Raw genomic sequence first — 21353 nt, 5'->3', positions numbered from 1 at the left:
ATGAGTTCCACTTTACTAAAGGGTACTAAATTAATTAAAAAATTTAAGCATTTGCATTTAGAAAGTGAAAATAACAATTTGTAAAATGGCCGTTAAAATTTGTTAAAAATGTTTTTTTTTTTTTTATACTATTTCATGATGAATTCTTATATATTTAATAATAGAATTCTTCATTTATCATAAATTCATAAATCATAAGTTACATTCCAATTAGATAATTAAAGCGAAAAGATCAAAATTGGTTGGTCTGACTATAAAGATAGCCGACGCGCTAACTCTACGCACACAGCTACGCAACGGCTCTGTGTGAGTGAATTTTGCGAAGAATTACCTATAGTTGACTTCACGCGCGGCACGTAAACGCTCTTAAGCGCATGTTGAAATCCGACGCATGATGTCACCCGCGAGGTCGCTCGACTTTACCCTATTACGTGTTCAAATGTTATAAGTTACTATTACGCATTTATAGATGGAATAACACTGGTCCTAGGTTCGAATTCTGGGTTGGGTAAAGTGATGCGGTTTTTATTCCCAGTATCAGCCAGGAATTGGAATTTGTGCTTGATATGGCGCGGTTCGCCCGCTATCACATCATGGGACGGAACACAGATGGCCAAAACTGGGTGCAGTAGCATTTCTAAAAAATAATTAAATAGTTTATCAGGTTGAACAAAGTTGCACTTATACGTCAAATCAATGTATAAAAATAATTATTATTATTTTTAAATAACGATTAAAATTACTTATACAACTATGGACATTTTAAATTAGGGTTAAATTTTTTTTCTACCTATCCTTCCCAATGTAAAAGGGGTGCGTGTAGGCATAAATGGTAGGTCACCTGATGGTAACTTATTACTATGGTGGTATACTCTCGTTAAGAAGGAAGTTGGCGGTGTGATATTCTCATGCCTCGGAAAGCACGTAAAGCAATTGGTCCTGCCTGATCTCTCTCCGGTCATGTCGGATTGCCGTCTCACCGGACTATGAGAGTGACGGAATAGTGTGCACCTGTGTATTGCACACACTTGTGTACCCTATGTTTTGCGTACACGGCTGATCACCATGATTGCTCGCCATGCCCGAAATTCAACCAGAAGAGATTCTTTCATTCATTCAAATTCTAACAGCCGTATCTTTTGATTGCGTTGGCTTAGAAGTTTGACAGCTCCAAGGGACAGTAGACCTGAGTATTTGATATAAATTTCAGCTTAATACCTGAGAAAAAGCTTTTCTTTTGCGATAGTATCTGAAGGTACCATTGCAATGTCTATGTCAAGTTTTTGTTTTCCTTGTCAGGCTATAATTGCAATAGCATCTGCTTGACTATGGCACGTTATTAAGGCGGCTGTTGAGTCATTGTCTATGATTTTAAAACGTCTCAGACGGCTCACCACAACAATTGGCTTTTAACCTTAGACTTGCAATCTATACCCACGCGAATACGTAAAGAATAACAGAATTATAACTTTTCTTGCTAAGTCCTATAGCTATTTTATTCTTTGCAAGAATATTATTGCAGATGGGTCCGGGAGTTTGGTTGTCTTAATTAACTGTTATCCCATTGGGGAAGGAAATACGAAATATTTTAGTTGCACTTGGCAGGTCAAGTTCAACTATATTTAGAGTTTCCTTGACAAAGATATTGAAAGGACATCTAAAGTTAAATAGGATGAGGGTGTCTAGATTATTTTCCTCAACGCGATGTGAAATCAATTTCACGAAAGGAAAAGCTGGGGTTTTATCAATGTGCGTAAATATGCTGTAACCAATAAACCAAATTCCATCCACATACCTTCTGTCAGTGGCTACTGCGTTTACTTTACATCTAATAAAACAAACACACAACATCACGCATTCATCCTCGAAGGGGTATGCAGAAGCGCAACCAGGGCACCCACTTATCGCCAAGTGTGTTCTGTCTCATGATGGGATATGGCGAGCCTATCGCGACATCGGGCACAAATTCCAGACTCCGAGCTGATATTGAGTAGAATAACCCAAATATTATTTTGCTCAACCCGGGATTTGAGCCTAGGAGTTCAAACCGTATTGTACTGCATGCAGTACAATACGGCACCGAGACAGTCTTACAAACTTCTTCACAATATATTGCATTTTTATTAATCCCAATTTATATAGATAAGATTCCTTGTCGGTGTGTCTATCACTTCGCATACGTAGTCGGGAACTATAAATAATTATTATTTATAAATAGAGTAAATAACTATTAACATAATTACTAGTGTTTACGTTTTGCATATCCGAGGTCGCTGTGTTTAGCAGTTTTCCTGTCATTCGTAATTGCATAGTTAACAGTTATTAGTTATGTAAAGGTGTTTACTTTGAATCAATGTTTTACTACATTTTGCTCGTAATTTCAGTGAATCCTTTTTGAGAATTTGGCTCATGTATTTCTTCGTGATATTAAGTCTTAGGAGGCTTTGTAAATTTAGTATTTAGTCAAAACATCTCAAAATCTATTCGGTTTGTGTGCGTTTTGCTACTAACAAAATATATGGAAACATTTTCACATACTTTGGCATATTATTAAGGTAATAAGTTGTAGATAAGTTAAGCCTAGTTATGAAAACCTAGTATTACCTCCAGCACGAATCCGTATAATGACAGAAGCATTTGCATCGGATAAGTTACTTCTTACCTTTGATAAAAATCCATCCCAAACGACAACGAACTCACACAAGAACTTCCCGCCTAACTCTACAATTATTGTTTCAGAACATCGAAGATATGTCACTGAAGATACAAACCACGGCAGACGCAGCGACATCTATTAGAAACTGCGATTAAACACGAACGAACGAACACACTGATTTTGAACGCGCCCGCGCGAGAGGGACAGAGCTAGGCGCCAAAAATAGTACGTTTGAAAATAGCAACACGATGTCCTCGCAACCAGTGTCGGAGAGCGAGCCGTCGGGTGCTCACGCGAGCTGGTGGCAATCACCATGGAAAACTATGGCGGACTTGGCCGAAGCAGTTGATGATCTCATCTGCAGCTTCGATTATATGGACACGGCTATGGACAACCTCGTCATGTTGGTGTTCATATGGATATTGTTCTCGATAGTGTTGCTCGGCATTGCGAAATGGGCGTACGGCCGGTTCTCGAAGAAGGCGGTAGAGGAGAAGCCGAAGGAGGAACCGAAGAAGATGACGACGGAGATCATCACCAGTTCCGACAGTGTATTAGCGACTAGCGCGAAAGTGAAGAGCTCGTCGTTCAAGCCGAGCAAGCCAACTGGATTTGTGCCCGCGACGCCTCCGAACAAGCGTAGGTTAGGCCGCATGTCGCCAGGCCCCGAGCAACTGACGCTGAAGAAGCACCAGAGCGTGGTGATACCGACTTGCACGGGAGCCGACGGGCCCAGTGTTCAATGGGTCAACGATTTATTGACCTGGTTATATAATGACCTTGTTATTGTGAATGATTTCGTGCAACAATGGATCGTGTCCATGAACGAGTTCTCCAAGAAGTCCGTCGAGGAGGTGAGTAAAGCTCTTACTGTTTATGATCGCCTGGTACTTTGATTTGCTGTTGCTACATTTGTTTACGTCTAATAGAAGATATTATCTGAAGGAAATAAACGGTCCCATCGAACATCTATTTATATTTCAAAACACAACAGAAACATTTGAATGATATACAACGAATGTCATTGTTGTCACATTGTAAAGGTAAATCCGTTCTGGCGCAAGGCGAATTCTAAAACTGACAATAACAACGATACTAGATAAATGGCTTTGTATTTTATATAGCGTTTGTAGTCACACCATAAGGAAATAACAATATTTGACAAAGTTGCGAAGCATTACTAAAATCTAAACATATATTAATAGTATATAGGCATTTAAAGGTGTACATTGATTCATTTAGGCAATACATTAGACTATATTTCTGAGGATAGAAGTGTTATTGAATGTCAATAATTCCTGAACTGAGCTTGATCAATTAGAATAGTTAATAGATCTTAAAATGAGAAGTAATGACATGAAATACATAGTCTTTTACCTTTAATTCTTTAAAGTTTTCGAGTTTAATGGCCTTTATTTGAAACTACACTCTCGTATGTATGAGCAGAAGAATATAATATAAAACTAAGTAAATTTATGATGGGGTAACTGCAGTAGACCAGGGCATAATTAGCCTTCCGCCTTGGGTTAAGTCCACCACTGTTATACGGTCTTACTTATAAACTTGTTTTAGCGTTAAGAGGTGATTAAGAATTGCTTAAATAGCTGTCAAAACATCACCGGTTTCCTAGTTTAAACCTTATTAAGGGGCAAGATGGCGGGTTTTGACTTACAGCTGATCGAGTAAATTTGTGTTTTAACTAAGCATAGCTTTGCGATTTTTTTATAAGAAAGACTGATAGAGTTTCCCCACCTGAACCTGCTATTGCTACTCCCATTAGCCAAGATCAGCAGCACATATTATGACACCGAGCGGTGAAGCTCGCCGAGTCAGGAAACACTAATAATAAATAATAATATCAGCCCTGTATTATATACTGGCGCACTGTTGGGCATGGAGCCTTAGACTACCACGCAGGCCTAGTGCGGATTGGTAGACTTCACTCACGTTTCCTCACGATGTTTTCCTTCACCGTTAAAGCAAGCGACAATTCACATATTTTTTTATAAAAGTTAGAGGTGTGTGCCCTTAGGATTTGAACCTGCGCACATTCGTCTCGGCAGTCCGTTCCACAACCAACTAGGCTATTACCCTTCGATAACAACACTAAAAACTTCACACTTAGCACTTCGGAAAAACTAATTTGCCTTTATGCTGCAATGAAATAAATCAAATAGAAAGATAGGTAGGAGTTGGAGATATTAATTGTCCACTTCCCTTCATAGCAAAGTGGGAGACTAAATAATGAACTAAAGAGGCACTTTAACCTCAAGTATAGGGACGTTTTAACTAGAAAAGTCTGTTAAGCATCGGCTATTGTAGTTATAACATTGTATACATGATAAAAATTCGACATAGCTTTAGATACAGGCTTGGCAAAGTGGCCCCACTGCACCTAATGGTAAGTGGAGTGGGGTCCAATAGAATCTCGACTGACGAGAGATGATTATCCCTCGACAGTCGACACAATTATGCCGGCCTGTTGGATACCGGATATACACAGGCTGATCTCGGAACGCGATACACGTGAGTTACTATGGCAGATTTTAACACCTTGTGTACAGTGGTCGTGGTGGATATAAAATATATCCTACCACCAACAAGATGTAAGTAACGCAGAATATTTCATGATATCCAAGGATGCAATATCTATTTATTTAGTCTAAAGTTTATTAGCAAGCTATTGCTGTCATTCGGGACGTCCTTTCCCAGAAATCCTTTTTCGGAAGAATCGATGCCAATTAAAGTAAAATGATTATGAGGTTTTTGTACTCAGCATCAGCTCGGAGTCTGGAATTGAGCTGGGTTGATGCAATAACCCCTATTCCATTAGATTTAAGACGGTAAATCGTGAGTGTGATAACATCTGTATCCCTGCAAAGTCGTGATGCTATGTTTTTTTATTATCTATACTAATATATAAACCTGAAGAGTTTGTTTGAACGCGCTAATCTCAGGAACTACTAAATCGATTTAGATTTTTTTTCAGAGGATGCTACATTACTTGTCAGTGTTATAGGTTATTTTATTTTTCGGAAAAAAAAATCACGAGGGGGGGTCCCCAAGCAAAGTCATGGGCGCCACCAAGATTACTTTTAGGGAGGTTCATCTTCAACTACTATAAGTAATTAATACATAATATCATTAAAAATACATGTTTTTTTTAAATAAAAATCGTGCGAATATTTGCATATGCTTAACCATAATAAAAACTCTGTGGTCGATAGTTCATTGTCATTCAGTTAGTTTTATTGTGATTTGATCCGGACAGATTTGTGCACCTCCTGGCGCCCTCCTTACGGCGCCCATGGGCAAAATCACTACATAGTATTAAACAAAGTCGCTTTCTCTGTCCCTATGTATGCTTAAGTCTTTAAAACTACGCAACGGATTTTGATGCGGTTTTTTTTAATAGATAGAGTGATTCAAGAGGAAGGTTTATATGTATAATAATAATATCTATTAAATAGTGGAGAAATACTGTTATTTTGTTATGTTATTCCCGTGTGAAGCCAGAGGCCGCTATGTTTTTATATACAACGTTCACAGTTTTTCTGTAGTGTATTTAGTATCAGCATTGCACCCGTGCGAAGCCGGGGCGGGTCGCTAGTTGTAAATGAATTCAAATAGCATTATCAAACATTTGTCTCAAGATGACGAGCGCAGTGGAGTGCCACGTCGTATTTTGTAGCATGTAATTCAAAGTTCCGTATGGTTTTGTTGTTTATGGGCGGTCGTATCGCTTACCATCATGCGGCATGCTCTTCTCGCCATTCAACTGTAATAAAAAAGTAGTTTTCATAATAAATAACAAGTTAGTCTGTAATCCGCCAAGATCAGTTTATGTTATAATACGGTTGGTTGGCCTTGGATCGCGATAACACTGTTTTGCATCTAAAACGTTCAACACACAGTTAGAAAGCAGAAACGATATATCGTTGGTGTGCAGTGAAACCTTTGGAACCACGGTTTTTGGAGATAATAGACAATATCAAGCAAAAATAAAAAAAAATCGGCATGTAATTTATTGTTAGTGTAGGTTCAACGGTTATATTTTGTTTGCCTTCGATCATAGTTTTTTTTTCTTTTTGTTAAGCTGTGGACAATGGTGTGGGCTGTATGTTTATAAACTTTAACTTATGTTCAAAATTAAAATTTAAACTGTAATATACAACTGTTTTTTATCCGCAATAAATAAAATATGCCGAGAATAATTAAGGGTTGGGTTGTATAGACTGAGGAATCACTTCTTATACCACGTCATGTTTCTTGACATCACCACGCTTACCATCGGGTGCAGCGAACAGACAGGCCCGCATATTTCTTTTTTATTCGGGCACGTAAACTGACCACACTGCACCTAATGCTTGTAAAATGGGGTCCAATAAAATGTCAACTGACGAGAAATGATTACCCCTCCGCAGTCGACACAATTATGCCGGCCTATTGGATCCGGAAATACACAGGCTAATCCCAGAACGAGATACAGTTATGTGGGCCACTATGGCAGGTTTTAACTGCTTGTGTACAGTAGCCGCTATCAGGGCGGATATAAAATATATCCTACCACCAGCAGAAGTTGAATGCGTATTCGTAGACAAAATAAATGTTAAACTAAAACACAAATGGCATTTCCTATAAAGAAAACACACACGTGTACAGATAATTTATAATGTAAAAATAAACTGTGTCACGTGGCAACAAGGTTAAATATGTCTCGGCGAGTGATTTGGGTTAACGGATATGCTCGGGAAATGTGGCGGGAAGACATTACTTTTTATATTTTTTTAATTTTTTAAACTAAAGAATCATGAACCGTACAGCCGCGATGTTGTAAAATAATTAAATTAATGGTTTTGTTTTAAAATTTACTGTAAAATATTGTGTAATTGTAAAATGTAAATAAAAATACATAAACACTTCCAGAGTCAAAAATAGAATTAATGTGTCGACAACAAGGCAAAAAAACAATGTTTAACATAATAATATAATTTGAATGCCTCTTTTACGACAAATATCACTCAATTTACTTTACAAGCAATAAAAAGAAAAAAATACATGTAAATATTTTTTTGCAAGAGTTGTAAAATTGCAATTCGCAACTGTCAGATTTCCCGCCAAAAACCTTTTTTTTTTTAAATGAAATATAGACTTGGACTGACTGACTGGACAGACAGACTTGACCTGTTCGAAATACAAATTCTGTTGACCCTATTACCCTACGTTTATAGGGTCTCACAAGGTCTGAGGCCGCATTAATTTTAATTTAACGCTGATCTTTAACTTCGGGAATCCAGTTGACCTCGTGTATAAAAAATATCTTGTCAGTGGTACGAGTTTTTCAAATAACCTTCGCGTAATGTTTATGTTTACTTTTATGCAACGGGTTACGTGTATTAACGCACGCGTGTTGCTCAAAGCGGTAGGCACAGACTCAAGTATTGACTCCTTGCGCTTATTTTTGTGATTATGTGACAAGGGACATACTTTAAGTCATATCTAAATTTTTTTTTATTGGAAAACTCAAAGTTGCTTAAATTTCAGGATCCTGAAACCTGAAAGTCAAACTTAATAAAAATCAAGAACTATTCTTTATCAGAGATGAAATACGTTGCACTAGAATTTAGAGCAGGGGTCTCCAAAGTATATTTTGCCACGCCACCCTGCTGCTTAAAACGAAATTGCTTTCGTCCCGTTCTCTTCAATGCCAGGAAGAGGGAGCCAGGAGGGTTACTAAGTATTAAGCTCGCTACCCTAAATCATATTATGAAAATCAGTTTGTTTGTTACGCCTTCACACGTTTACTACTCAAACCGAAGATCATGAAATCTTGCATATAAATTTGTGCTCACTTCCAATATTGGTTGGGCAGTTTAAAGTGTACATTTTTTATGCGAAATAGTCACAAAGTTTGAAATTGGCAGATTTATAGATGTAGAGGTATGGTGTGGACATTTGCTATAGCTTATAAACGTGTTTTTTACCGTGCAAGTGAGTCGCTTGTATCTTCACTAATAAAAAAGGAATCAAACCTAGAACCTTTACCTATAATTCAACTACGTTATAACTAAACTTGAGAGCGAGACGATCTCTCGTATCAAGAACCGCTCAGAGGTCTGCATAGATAAAGCTGAGATATGTTGTATCGTTGCCAAAACTGTTGATTATCTTATAAATCTCTGAGACGTCTGTTCGTCATTCCGTTCCCTTGGCGATACGACTTGAAATGTTTATAGATTCAAGAGTTAATGTTTATCAAATGGAAAAAATATCTCACTTAAATATAGACATAAAAATGAATCCTTGAACTGAACGGCTGGACCGATTACACAATTTTTTTTTGTTGTGCTTGTTATTGTCAGGAAAAGGTTCTTATGAAAGAAAAAGTTCAAAAAATTGCGCGGAAAATTAGAAAATTTAAGAAAACTTAACGAAAATATTAATTTTATATAACTGTCAATTGTTTGAAATAACTGTCAGCGATTGACAGAATGCGCGCTGAAAATTCATAGTTAAGACGGGACAACGTCTGTCGGGTCAACTAGTTCATACTATAAAGGCGAAAGTTTCTGAAAATTGAGTTTAAAGTAAAACCTAAGTCATAGATGATAGATGTTTGGATGTAAGAAGGAAGGGTAAAAACTGCTGAACAGATTTGGAAGGAATTTGGCACACGGATAGGCCGTGTATATTATGAATATTATGTAATATGTGAATATTAATTAATAAAATGTCCTAGATTGATATATAGGCTATTTTCACTCCGAAAAATTATAATAGAACTTTTAAGAATATACTAAAAATGCCTAGCAATGCCACGAATGTATTTCACAACAAACATTTCTCATTAAATTCATATTCATTGCATGTGAACATCGAAGCATTCAAGCTATTTGATAGTACGAATTTGTGCAAAGACTTAAACAACTAAACAGTACATAGTATATATGACACGGACATTGTATTTTTATGTTCTAAAAAAGTGCCTGAAACATTTTTAACTTGTAGTAAACTTAAAACCTAGAAAATTAAGCTAGACATTTCTTTTTTTTTTATTTTAGATTCACTAAACTAGGCTTTACACATTTTGACAATTATCAAATGTACAGAAATATAGAAATAAAAGAAGACATTACACAGTTGTCTATGCCTTTCTGGAAGTGAATACAGCATGCATGACATGTATTACTTATTAGTTGTATAGACTAGATAGTAATTCACTGCTAAAAACCTAGTGCTTACAACAAAAATAAAATCCCAAACGTCTTTGTTACATCCTAAGTTTTCGCCGCCATTTTGTCCTCTAAACATCTGCATTTCTGCAGACTGCAGTGGCCGTGCTTTGGCCTAATTTCCTTTTTATTAGCACCACGTTTTACGAGCGACCTGAATTCAAATTTCCTAGAAACACGCTACGGTAACCGATTTGTTATAAATTGGGTTTTAACTTCTTTTTAAAATCTTTATTTTATGTAATTTAAACATTTTAGTGGATTTTGGGGAGGATTATAGTCCCTAAAATCCCTAAAGTCCCTAAAATTTACCCCTTATTCATAGATGTTATTTATCTAAGGACCGAGCATTGCTGTGATAACAAGTCTGTTTCTCAACTTTGTTTATCTGACAGCCAACTAGATACAAGTTGTATCTCAATATTAGCCAATCACAACGGCCGTATGTCTACGCACTGCAAAGGCTGCAATGCCGCCCGCACTGAGAAACAGACTTGTTATCACTGCAATGCTCCGTCCTTAGATAAATAACATCTATCAATAAGGGGGATAGATTATAAAATTATATAAACCTTTTTGTGCATTTTAAATGACTGGCTGGTGTTTTTTTTATCTGCGCACGATAGAGACTAACGCAATATGTCGAAATCCTTTGCTGACCTTGTTGATTGTACTGGATCACCGAAATGGGATTGTTTTGTATGATCGAATATTTAACTGTGTGTAAGGCAATTAACCAGTTGTTTGACAATAAATACAAAAGAGGTATTTAAAAAGTATCTATCCCTTTACTTGCACTATCTTTTTTTTGTAGATAACTTAACTTTTGCTGATGGTATGATTTATTTTATATCCGCCTGGATAGCGACCACCGTACACAAGGTGTTAAAACCGCCATATTGGCCCACGCAAGTGTGTCGCATTCTGGCAGCGTCCTATATATATTCGGTTCCGACAGGCCGACATAATTGTATCGACTGCCGAGGGGTAATCATCACTCGTCAGTCGACATTCTATTGGACCCCACTCTACTTACCGTCAGGGGCAGCGGAGAATGAAAAAAAAAATAAGTACAATGCAAACAACTCACGAAACGTACTATAAAGAATGACTTATGCCGAGGACATTATGTCATGCATGAGTCAGGTATGTTGGAGTGCATTATTCATATTTTTATGGCAACTGATTGGTGACGTCATTGTTGATGTCATGCCATGTGGGATTTGGATTTTAAATTTAAAAAGTTCTGGATTTAATAGTGAGTAATGGCGGAGCTGCATGGTTGAGAACTTTTGCCTTTACTCTAAAAAAAATAAGACAGAAATATAAATAGAAAGAACTCAAGTATTTCTAAATTCAAATTTAATTGTCAGATCTCTCACTTTCAAGGCCGTGTGGGCTAGAACCCTTTGCCTTCCCAATTAAAAGGGCAAATAAAAAAAATGTCACTTTCATATTTAGAATTCAAATTCTTCATATTCGTTCACTCACACCACGTTCCATTACACGCATATCTTACATTCCGTCCATCACATATTATCAAATGTATCCCGAAAATAAAAATAACAAGGAATATCGTAGCATTAACTACTAGGAATTATGAGACTTAAAGTAGGTGACCTAATTGTATATTTTTCTCTGCAACATGCACTGTAATTTATACCTTAAACCAAAGACATTAAACAATATAGTAATAGATCGAACATCGGGATCAAATTTGTGCTCCAAAAGTTATGACCAATTATTAATAAGTCGGTGTCTTATTTGTGTGACAAGATGTCACAGCGTCTTTAGATATCAATATAAAAATCACATATTTGCGGAAAATATGCTAATATGCACATCAAAAATGTAAAAATCAGGATATGAAAAAATATAAGTATTTAACATCACATTAGATTTAGTAACTATCGCATGAGCAAAATTTTTGTATGACAATCTTGCCAACGTCCGCTCTATATCTTAAAACTCCTTGCCTTAAACTGATTTTGGAAAGAATAACACCAGAGTTTCTTGCCCGTTCTTCTCTGGTGAGAACTGCTTCCCGAACTGGTAGAGTTAATATTGACGGAATCAATGCATAACATTTTACAGGTTCAAATAAATTATTTCATTTCAGCGGCACCTTTTCGGTCGACAAAATAATAACTATGATCAAAATAATAACATAATCAATAAACTAAATATAGTGTGGAGTGTATCTAGTTAACTCCAGTTATCTAATCACTTCTCGTGTCAAGTGGTCATATCTTATCAATTTGATCTGCCTCTCTCATGCATTCCAATGTTTTGGACTAAAATCTTTAGTGATGTTGATTTTTGAAGCCTTAGTAACATAAACTAGATTTTGAATCTGAAGAAAATTGTATCGGTTGTCGCTTGCTTTAACGGTGAAGGAAAACATCGTAAGGAAACCTACATACCTAAGAAGTTTTATAGGAATTTTGAGAGAATGTAAAGTCTACTAATCCGCACTAGGCCAGCGTGATGGACTAAGGCCTAATCCCTCTCAGTAGAGGAGGCCCGTGCCCAGCAGTGGACATTCTGCGGCTGATGATGATGGTGATTAAGTACAATCAGCCACAAAAGTAACTGAAGAAATTCAATATTTCAATTTGCCTTTATACTTTCGTGGTATCAACAATTTTTTCTTTACTAAAATATACTTCACGGTTTACCTCAATTTACGTAAGAAAAAAAAATATTGAAGATAATGTGTTTCAGCTTTTGTGGCTGACTGTACACGATAAGTTCGAGATCTGTGGCGATATCAGAGCCTGTTCACAGGCCAGTGACGCTGCCAATAGGCAGTCAGATGATACGCTAGATAGAAAGTTCGATTCTCGGGTGACACGCTTGTATACCTCATGGTTGCCAATTCTCATTGAGGCATATGAGGGCTCGCGAACATTTCCAGGCCTTTTTCCCCCTCCCATCCTTAGAGGGTTCCTTCTCCTTCCTCCACACTCACAACTCCTCCCTATATTTCTGTTTGATCAATTTCGTTGCGGGATAATGACATATTAGTTTTCCCTGAGACTCGGCGAGCTTCACCGCTCTGTGTCATACAATGTCACTGCTGATCTTGGCTTACAGGAGTTGTAGTGGTGGGTGTGAGGGCGGGAAAGGCTCCCTCCTCCATACAGCCTTCCCCTGATATCCCCTCCTAACTTTTCATCAGATTCTTGCAGTCACTAAGCCGCGGAATTCCAATATTCCAGTCGCATTTTCCCCCGGTGTAGCTGCGGGGTCCGAAACAAAAAAAAATCAATCTACAGTGACTCCTGTTACTTATCTTTATCTATATATCTATCTATATATATAACAATGAATTCCTATTTCCCTTGATCACGCCATCACGCGCGAACGGCTGGACCGATTTCACTATTATTTTTTTGTTGTGTTTGTTATTGTCAGAAGGTTCTCATAAAAGAAAATATTCAAAAAATTGCGCGGTAAAATAGAAAATTTAAGAAAACTTAACGACAATATTAATTTTACATAACTGTCAGCGATCGACAGAAAGCGCGCGTGCATACATATACAGGACAACGTCTGTCGGGTCAGCTAGTTCCACAATAAAAATCAGGAGAAAAAATCTGTCAAAATTCCTCCAAATTCGTTCATCAATTCCCGCGTTTTCCATACAAACACTAAACCGCAAATAATAATCAAAGGGCTCCAGTTTGTAGTGTCCACGTGCTCCTACAATAAGGCCTTGCATGTAATAAGTGACGTCACACGCCGAGGGTTCACTGGCCAGCTGCGAAAGGGCGACCTTTCTAATGTAGGTCGATGGCGAGAAATGAGAGCGCCACCCGCTCCTGCATCGATAACGAATAACGACTTGGGTAACCGTTGTAACAAGCTTATAACAGAATAAATGAACTGCAAAAAATACAATTAGTTTTTGATTGTTGTTTAGAACAATCAAAAACTAATTGTATTTTTTTCTCTCTGTATCATAGCAATGGCAAAGCGTCCATACAACCCCTTTCTTACCGGCTTCCCTTTTAAGTTTATTAATGTTTGTCTTAGTCTTTTGTTTTCTGTTAAATTGTGTTCTGTTAAAGTTGGGGCATTTTTTTTTCTCGGGTTACCTTTTTAATATTTTTATCCTTCGCCATGTAATGTATGTTTATACCTTAAACTGATTTTGAAAAGAGCAACACCAGAGTTTCTTGCCCGTTCTTCTCTAGTGAGAACTGCTTTCCGAACTGATAGAGTTAGTATTGACGGAATCTAAATAACATTATACAGGTTCAAATGAATTCTTTCATTTCATTCCAATACAATATATAATAGTCGATAGGATGTCTGAAGTCGTATACCTTTTGTGATGATTAATGTATAGCTAGCTTGTCGCAACGAGTCTTCTCAATGTAGGGTTGATTAAGGCTTAATCCCTCTCAGTAATAGAAGACGCTCATGCTGAACAATAGACAGTATGAAGTACAGGGCTGGTATTTTTATATTAAGGAAAATACATTCAGATTCAGTCCAAGTAATGTAGACAAAATTAGCCTTTATCGTGTGGTTCTTAACTCACTTTACAAAGATTATTGACGAATCAAAATTTCGCCCCTATCATATCATGGGAGGGAATATATGACGAAAAATGGGTGCCAAGTGACCTCTGCCTACTTAAATCTGTAACGCGTTTTTCGTTTTTGTTTACATAATAAACTATCTTATATTTACTCGGTTTACCGCAAGTGCATGCTGAATATCTAGCGAGGGCTTCGCGAGGCTGCATTGCCTTGCAAGGCAATATGTAGATCTGGGAGTACGTGCCTTGCTTATTTAGGTCGTGGCGCGTTTAACAACTGCAAGCAAGTTGCTTAAGGTTCAGTGGAGATGCTGTCTATTGTATGAGCGATCTGAAACTTTGTCAAGTCAATGTATCGATTTCATGCTATTATAAAGCTGTTTATACGTCTAAACAAAAAAATAGAACCGATCGCCTGATGTTAAGGTCCAAAGTCGTCCATAAATGATAACCATACTCCCTTTGTATTATAAACTAAGGCACCGCGTAATTCTGAGACAAAAAATGTTAAATTTAATGTCCAGTGCCTGATCACACTGGATATAACACCCAAGCTGGAACACACTGCTGGTTGGCAGAAATAGACATCGCGATGGTATCTACCTAGGCAGGCCCTCGAATACGAGATCTACCTGGTAGTAAGCAATAGCTAAAAAAACTAATTATAATATCAGTTGTTTTATATACTGTCCCACTGCTTGGGCCTTCTGTACTACTGAGAGTGTACACTAATACACTACTTCTAATGCGGATTGGTAGACTTCACACACCCTCTAAATTCCTATAGAGAACTTCCCAGGTATGCAGGTTTCCTCACGATATTTTCCTTCACCGTTAAAGCAAGCGATAATTCACAGATAACACACCATTTTAGAAAAGTCAAAGGTGCCCTTAGGATTTGAATCTACCGACATTCATCTCGTCAGTCCGTTCCATACCCAACTAGGCTATCTCCGCTCACAAGCTATAACTAATTTTTTAATTAATTTACGAAGCAACTCATAACTAATCAGTCACACACAGCATTAACCATTTCTAAAAGATATTTATCTTGATTTTCCCCAATCCCCAGGTACGAAAATAATTATAAAAGTATGCGCAAACATTATGCATCGGAAAACAAAACGTTGGCAGCTAACTAAAAATAACGTTATTTAAAACGTTATTTATAGCGCTAAACACTCGGTTGATAGAGTTCAAATCTTGGCATCTTGTTTTGGCCAAACCGTGAAGTGACTGAGCTCTGACAGTGCCCTGTTTGTTTATTATATTTAGTGGCCCACGTAAGTGTAAAGCGTTCTGGATCAGCCTGTATATCCGGTTCCAACAGGCCGGCATAATTGTGTCGACTGCCGAGGGGTAATCATCACTCGTCAGTCGACATTCTATTGGACCCCACTCCACTTACCATCAGTGGGGTCACTATGACGTGCACGTACAAAAAAATGCTTCATAGAAAATGCCATACTATACCGATTTTGAGTTACGAACGCACTAAAATTGATCTCAAACACTAGACCGTTTCACACACTACACTTTTAAATGCAGCCCCGGATCTAAGGGGGGGCTAGCCGGGGCCCATGCCCCGGGCGGCGAATTCAGAGGGCGGCAAATTCAAACTTAGCAGACGAATACATAACTCATAACTCAACTTTGACTACTGAGACATCCAGTACATTCAATACTAAAATTATTTCCTGCTAGGCGCGAAATAATAATGATGATAATAAAAGTAAAAATACAGATAGGTAGGGGCGGCATTTTCCAAATTTTGCCCCGCCTCGAAAAAATTCAAGATCCGGGGCTGTTTAAATGTGCACATGAGCATGTGCTAATACTTTGGCAGAAACAAAATATCCAAGCGTATTCGTATATTATCAAAGCCTTAACTCACTTGATGTAACCTTCCATTATCTAAATTGATTTATAATCACATTAGAATGTAAATAACTTGTCTGCTTTGATTACACACTCGACCAGACTATAACATGGATTTAGAGTACATTATAATACGTCAACGCCTGATGCTCGCCTTGTTGACATAAATAATATCGAACAGTGTGGAAATTATAATGAAACAATTGTACGATAACTAAATTATTAAATTAATATTGATTAAATTTAATACGACGAAATTTTAAAGGCCGAAATATCCATGTCTATTAATTATTTTTACGTTTTTCTTTCAACTGCGAGAACTAATCACTAACTAGACGTGAATTTAAATTCTTTACTTGTCAATACTTGTTTAGTTACCCAGATTAAAGGTGAAACAAAATGTATGAAAAATGGACCTTAAGCTATAACCTTATAGTAAAAAAAATATTACCTATATACTGATAACCAATTTTGGAGTCGGTTATTATTAAAATTAAACATTGTTTTCATATATTTGTTAGTGTATTTATCAAGCTTAACTAGCAATTTTGATTAGTCATTGACGAAATAAATAAATGGAATTCTGAAGAAACAAGCATAAAAAAAATACCTCCTCCTTTTTGAAGTCTGTTAAATTACTTTTCACAATTTACCATTCTGAACTGGGTCCTGGGTTCCAATACCGGGTCGGGCAAAGTGATATTTGGGTTTTTTCTGCTCAGTATCAGCCCGGAGTCTGGAATTTATGCCTGATATGGCAATAGGCTCGCCCCCTATCACATCATGGGACGGAACATACTTGGCGAAAAGTGGGTGCCCTAGTTGCGCCTCTGCGTACCCCTTTGTATGTATGTATGTACCATTCTGAGCATCGAACACCAGACTTAGCTCAAGCAACCGCTAAACAAGAGGCAATAACCGCAAGTAATAAAATTTGCGGGTGGTCCTTTACAGCAAATGGTCTCTAATTTTAGCCTAACTTCCTTTAGTTCACGGATAAAATCTATGTTTTATGTTCCGCGCTACGCTAATTTAAGTCTCGAAAATGCTTTTAGTCTAAGTTAGGTTTTACGTTTAACACGAGCTAATATTATTTTGGAATATAAGTTTCCGGTATCTTTATTGTGTTTTCACCCAGAATGTTTCTCGGAGAGGTTTTAGAAGATATTTGGATGTGTCTCAGAATTAGGTCTTATAAATGCTCTTAGTCTAAGTTAGGCATAACTTACTAACATGTGCTAACATTATTTTTTTAATATAACTTTCTGGTGTCTTTATTGTGTTTTCATCCAGAATGTTTCTCGGAAGGTATTAGAAGATATTTTGATGTTTCTCAGAAGTACGTAAAAAAGTTGTTAGATCTGCTATAGTGGCCCACAAAATCACGTTCCGGGATCAGCGTATGTATATCCTGTTCAGACAGACCGGCTTAATTGTGTAAAATAAAATAGTATTTTATCATGTAGGCGAACAAAGTTGCACTTATAATACTTCAAAACAATTAGAATAATTATCATTATTTCCAAATTTAAGATCACTTATATAATTGCGGACATTTTAAATTAGAACATTTTGTAGACTGGCTAGGGGTAACTATCTTTCGTCAGTCGACACTGTATGGACCCTAGTCCATTTCTATCAGGTGGTTTTGGTCACTTTGCTCAGCTCGTATGAAAATGAAATGAAAACTTGGACGCATTTGGATGTAATTTAGACATGGATATTAGATAGTGCTTGTCCTGATTTATTTTATAGGTTATATTTATCCCGGAAAAGGTGATTTACGCGACCGAAATCACGAGCAACTATTATAGAGGTTATTTCGTTCAAGGAAAAACTTCAGATTTATTATATTAGGAACGTAAGATTAGTTCGTTCAAAAAAAACTTCAGCTTTATTTATTTACTAGCTTTTCCCGCGGCTACGTCTACGTGAAAAAGTTTTGTGGGATATATATTTTTCTGGGATCGAAAGTAGCCTATAGTACTGAGGACTAATGTAGTGAAAAAAGTTTCAAAATCGATTAAGCAGTTACTGTGATTAGCGCTTTCAAAAAAACTCTTCAGCATTAAATCTTAGTATAGATTGCTATAGATTACTTCCTAAATGACTCACTTATAATATCTTGGCAATAAACTCATACTTTAAACTACGGGTCGGCTTCCGCATATCGAAAAGTGTGTACCTGACCACCTCGGTAGCGTAGTTGTACTGCATGCGCGGTACGGCAGCGCTCTGAGGTCCTGGGTTCGAATTCCGGGTCGGACAAAGTAATATTTGGGTTTTGCTGCTAAGTCTCAGCCCAGAGTCTGGAATTTCTGCCCGAAATGGCTGTAGGCTCGACACCTATGACATCATGGGACGGAAGACACTTGGCCAAACATGGGTGCTCTGGTTGCGCCTCTGCATAACCCTTCAGCGATGAATGCGTGATGTGTGTGTGAGTGAAAAATTCGTGCCCCAGTTAGATCTCTGCCTATCCTTCAGAGATAAAAAGGCGTGGGCGTCTATCCTGAGTCCTTTGTTTGTGTCCTAGCCGTCCAGGTCATCGCACCACTCTCAGCTATTGATCCTTCCTGCATCCCAAAACAATCCGAGTCCATATATTTGGCCGGCTGCCAGAATTATTTGCCAAATAATATAGAGAGGTTATTGGCAGAGGCGACAACGCTTTTGATTGTTCGTCTTTACCTATCAATGTCATTTGAAGTCTGTGAAGTAATTATGAATGCAAATGTGAACTGGACTGTGTGATTTTTTTTGTCTACTTTATCCCGGAATATCTCTTTGGTACTAGCTAAGCCGCTAGCAATAGCTAGTTCCTGAATAATTGTAACTATAGGTATTCAGTTAAGAGGGTAAAATTAAGAAATATTAATCAGTGAAATAAATTTTACGGATTTTATTGCAGTATTTATGTCATAGTTTTCCCCCGACGTTTCGAAGCCTTTATGATCGGAGATTTTGGTCATCCGAAAAGTTAAAAATATTGACATACTATCTCTACTGGAACATTTGAGTAAAAGGAATAGATTATCTGTTCATACATATGCTCTTTGATCCACATTTCTCTACACGTATTAGAGCGCGTCGCGAGAATGCCTTTCTGTGGATATTTATCATTGTCCTTTCCATAATTTCTTTCGATTTATGAATCACTGTGGCGCCAACAGTCTGATTCAGTATTTACATAACGCTATCTTAGGACTCAGTATAATTAGATATTAACTACACACTCCTTTTATCCCCGAAAGAAATGGCAGAGGCGTAGCTGGTGTACCCGCTTCACTCTTTGTATTCCGTCCCATGACGCGATAGGGGCGAGATTCGTTTGGCATTTAATTTATTACATCGTGACAGGAAAACAAAATCTCCGCCATGTTGCGGTGAAATATGGAACTAATTTCTTGTACTGATAACGTTAACTTTAAAACTATAAAGCGAAAGTGGCGCCCTCAGTGCAGGTTCGTTTATTCTCCTGGTCTACATGTATAGTACATTGTATATTCAAAATAAATTCTCACGACCTTGCGTTATCAGTATCGCGGCCATCGCTATTATGGTAATGAATGATAATTTCTGAACATTGGAAAATGAACTCATTCGGGTCGGTGGGTCATTGAGAACGTGCCGTCACGCTGTGCCCCTTGGGTGATAGGTGATAATTATTTAGAGCAGATTGGTAGACTTTACATCCCCTCAAAATTCCTATAAAGAACTTCTCAGATATGCAGGTTTCCTCACGATGTTTTCTTTCACCGTTAAAGCAAGCGATAATTCACAAATACACACATCATTTTAGAAAAGTCAGAGGTACTTCTGGGATCGGAACCTTTGGACATTCTTGGCAGTCGGTTCCACCGTTCGTTTCCAACTAGGCTAGCACCGCTTCCTTAACTATTGGAGTTTATGACACTTCAAACAATTCACAGATCATAAACAAATTTGTCTCGACAGTCCGTTCCACACCGAACTAGTCTATAGCCGCTTCCATTCTTCTATTGGAGTCTATGACACTTCAAATACTTCGCAGGCCATAAACAATTGAACTACAAACAAAAGTAGCCCTTTGTGTAAAGGCGACGCGACGCCATTTTTCCGAAGCCGCAATGCGGAACACGCCACATAACAGCAAAAGGATATAGGACATTTCGTTTCGTAATATAACCTTTGACAGTGTTTTGGTTTATTGTGATTGAATGAGGCGAGCATGCCGTTCGCTTATAAGCGATATGACTGTGGCGAAACAGTAGTAACACCATACAGAACTTTGAATAGTACTGCGTGACAGTCGTGGGCTCGTTATCCTGACACAACTTCTTTCTATTTGATTAATTTCGTTGCGGGATAATGACATATTAGTTTTCCCTGAGACTCGCCGAGCTTCACTGCTCGGTGTCATAAAATGCGTGCCACTGCTGATCCTGGCTTACAGGAGTTGTAGTGGTGGGTGTGAGAGAGGGGAAATCTCGTAAAAAAACATACAAACCATTGAATACTTATCCATGGGCTCCAGATCCTGACACAATATTTTTTTGAGTATCGGACGCCGCAGTCGTCACCAGGAGATACCTGCGAATAGGATACTGGAGTCCCCCGGCTTAGCGCCTGCAGGGCCCTGGAAGAAAGTTGGGAGGGAATAGCTGGGAAGGAAGTGTGGGGAAGGAGAAGGAACCCTCTTAAGACGTCCGCGAGCCCTCATACGCCTCAATATGAATTGGCAACCATGAGATATACACTAACTGTGTGCCTAGGGCCGCGACAAATGTCCCTTCTTGCATGGGCGTGCATTCGGTGTGGAAACCGAGCGATCTCTAATAGTATAACTGCCTAGGCTATGGGTTATATTTTATGGTTTTAGAAAAAATATAAGTTATTTTTGCCGAAGCACGTGTCGTGTACTGCGGAATATTTTTATAACTGTTTAATGTTTTGAGTGTTGATTCTAATGTTTATGGACAGTGCTTACCTTCAGGTTAAGCCGTCTTACTATTCGTACCATTTCGTTTTGGTCTCACCCTATAGGGACCACTCAGAC

The 21353-nt window shown here is 37.8% G+C and overlaps 1 protein-coding gene across 8 annotated transcripts in view; it reads left to right on the top strand.

Annotated features, from left to right (window-relative positions):
- Positions 1 to 21353, top strand: part of LOC115454496 — a 63309-nt gene that overhangs the window by 20904 nt on the left and 21052 nt on the right. For all 8 annotated transcript variants that reach the window (XR_005112257.1, XR_005112256.1, XR_005112258.1 and 5 more), the window contains exon 2: positions 2740 to 3510. Coding sequence is in view for 5 of the 8 variants with exons in the window: in XM_037437989.1 (XP_037293886.1) it covers positions 2905 to 3510 (606 nt within the window). In the remaining 3 variants the exon portion in view is untranslated. The remainder of the gene's footprint in view (positions 1 to 2739; positions 3511 to 21353) is intronic.

The sequence above is a fragment of the Manduca sexta genome, chromosome 2, assembly GCF_014839805.1.
Source record: "Manduca sexta isolate Smith_Timp_Sample1 chromosome 2, JHU_Msex_v1.0, whole genome shotgun sequence".
NCBI classification, from domain to species: Eukaryota; Metazoa; Arthropoda; class Insecta; order Lepidoptera; family Sphingidae; genus Manduca; species Manduca sexta.
This window is presented reverse-complemented; position numbering and strand designations above follow the sequence as displayed.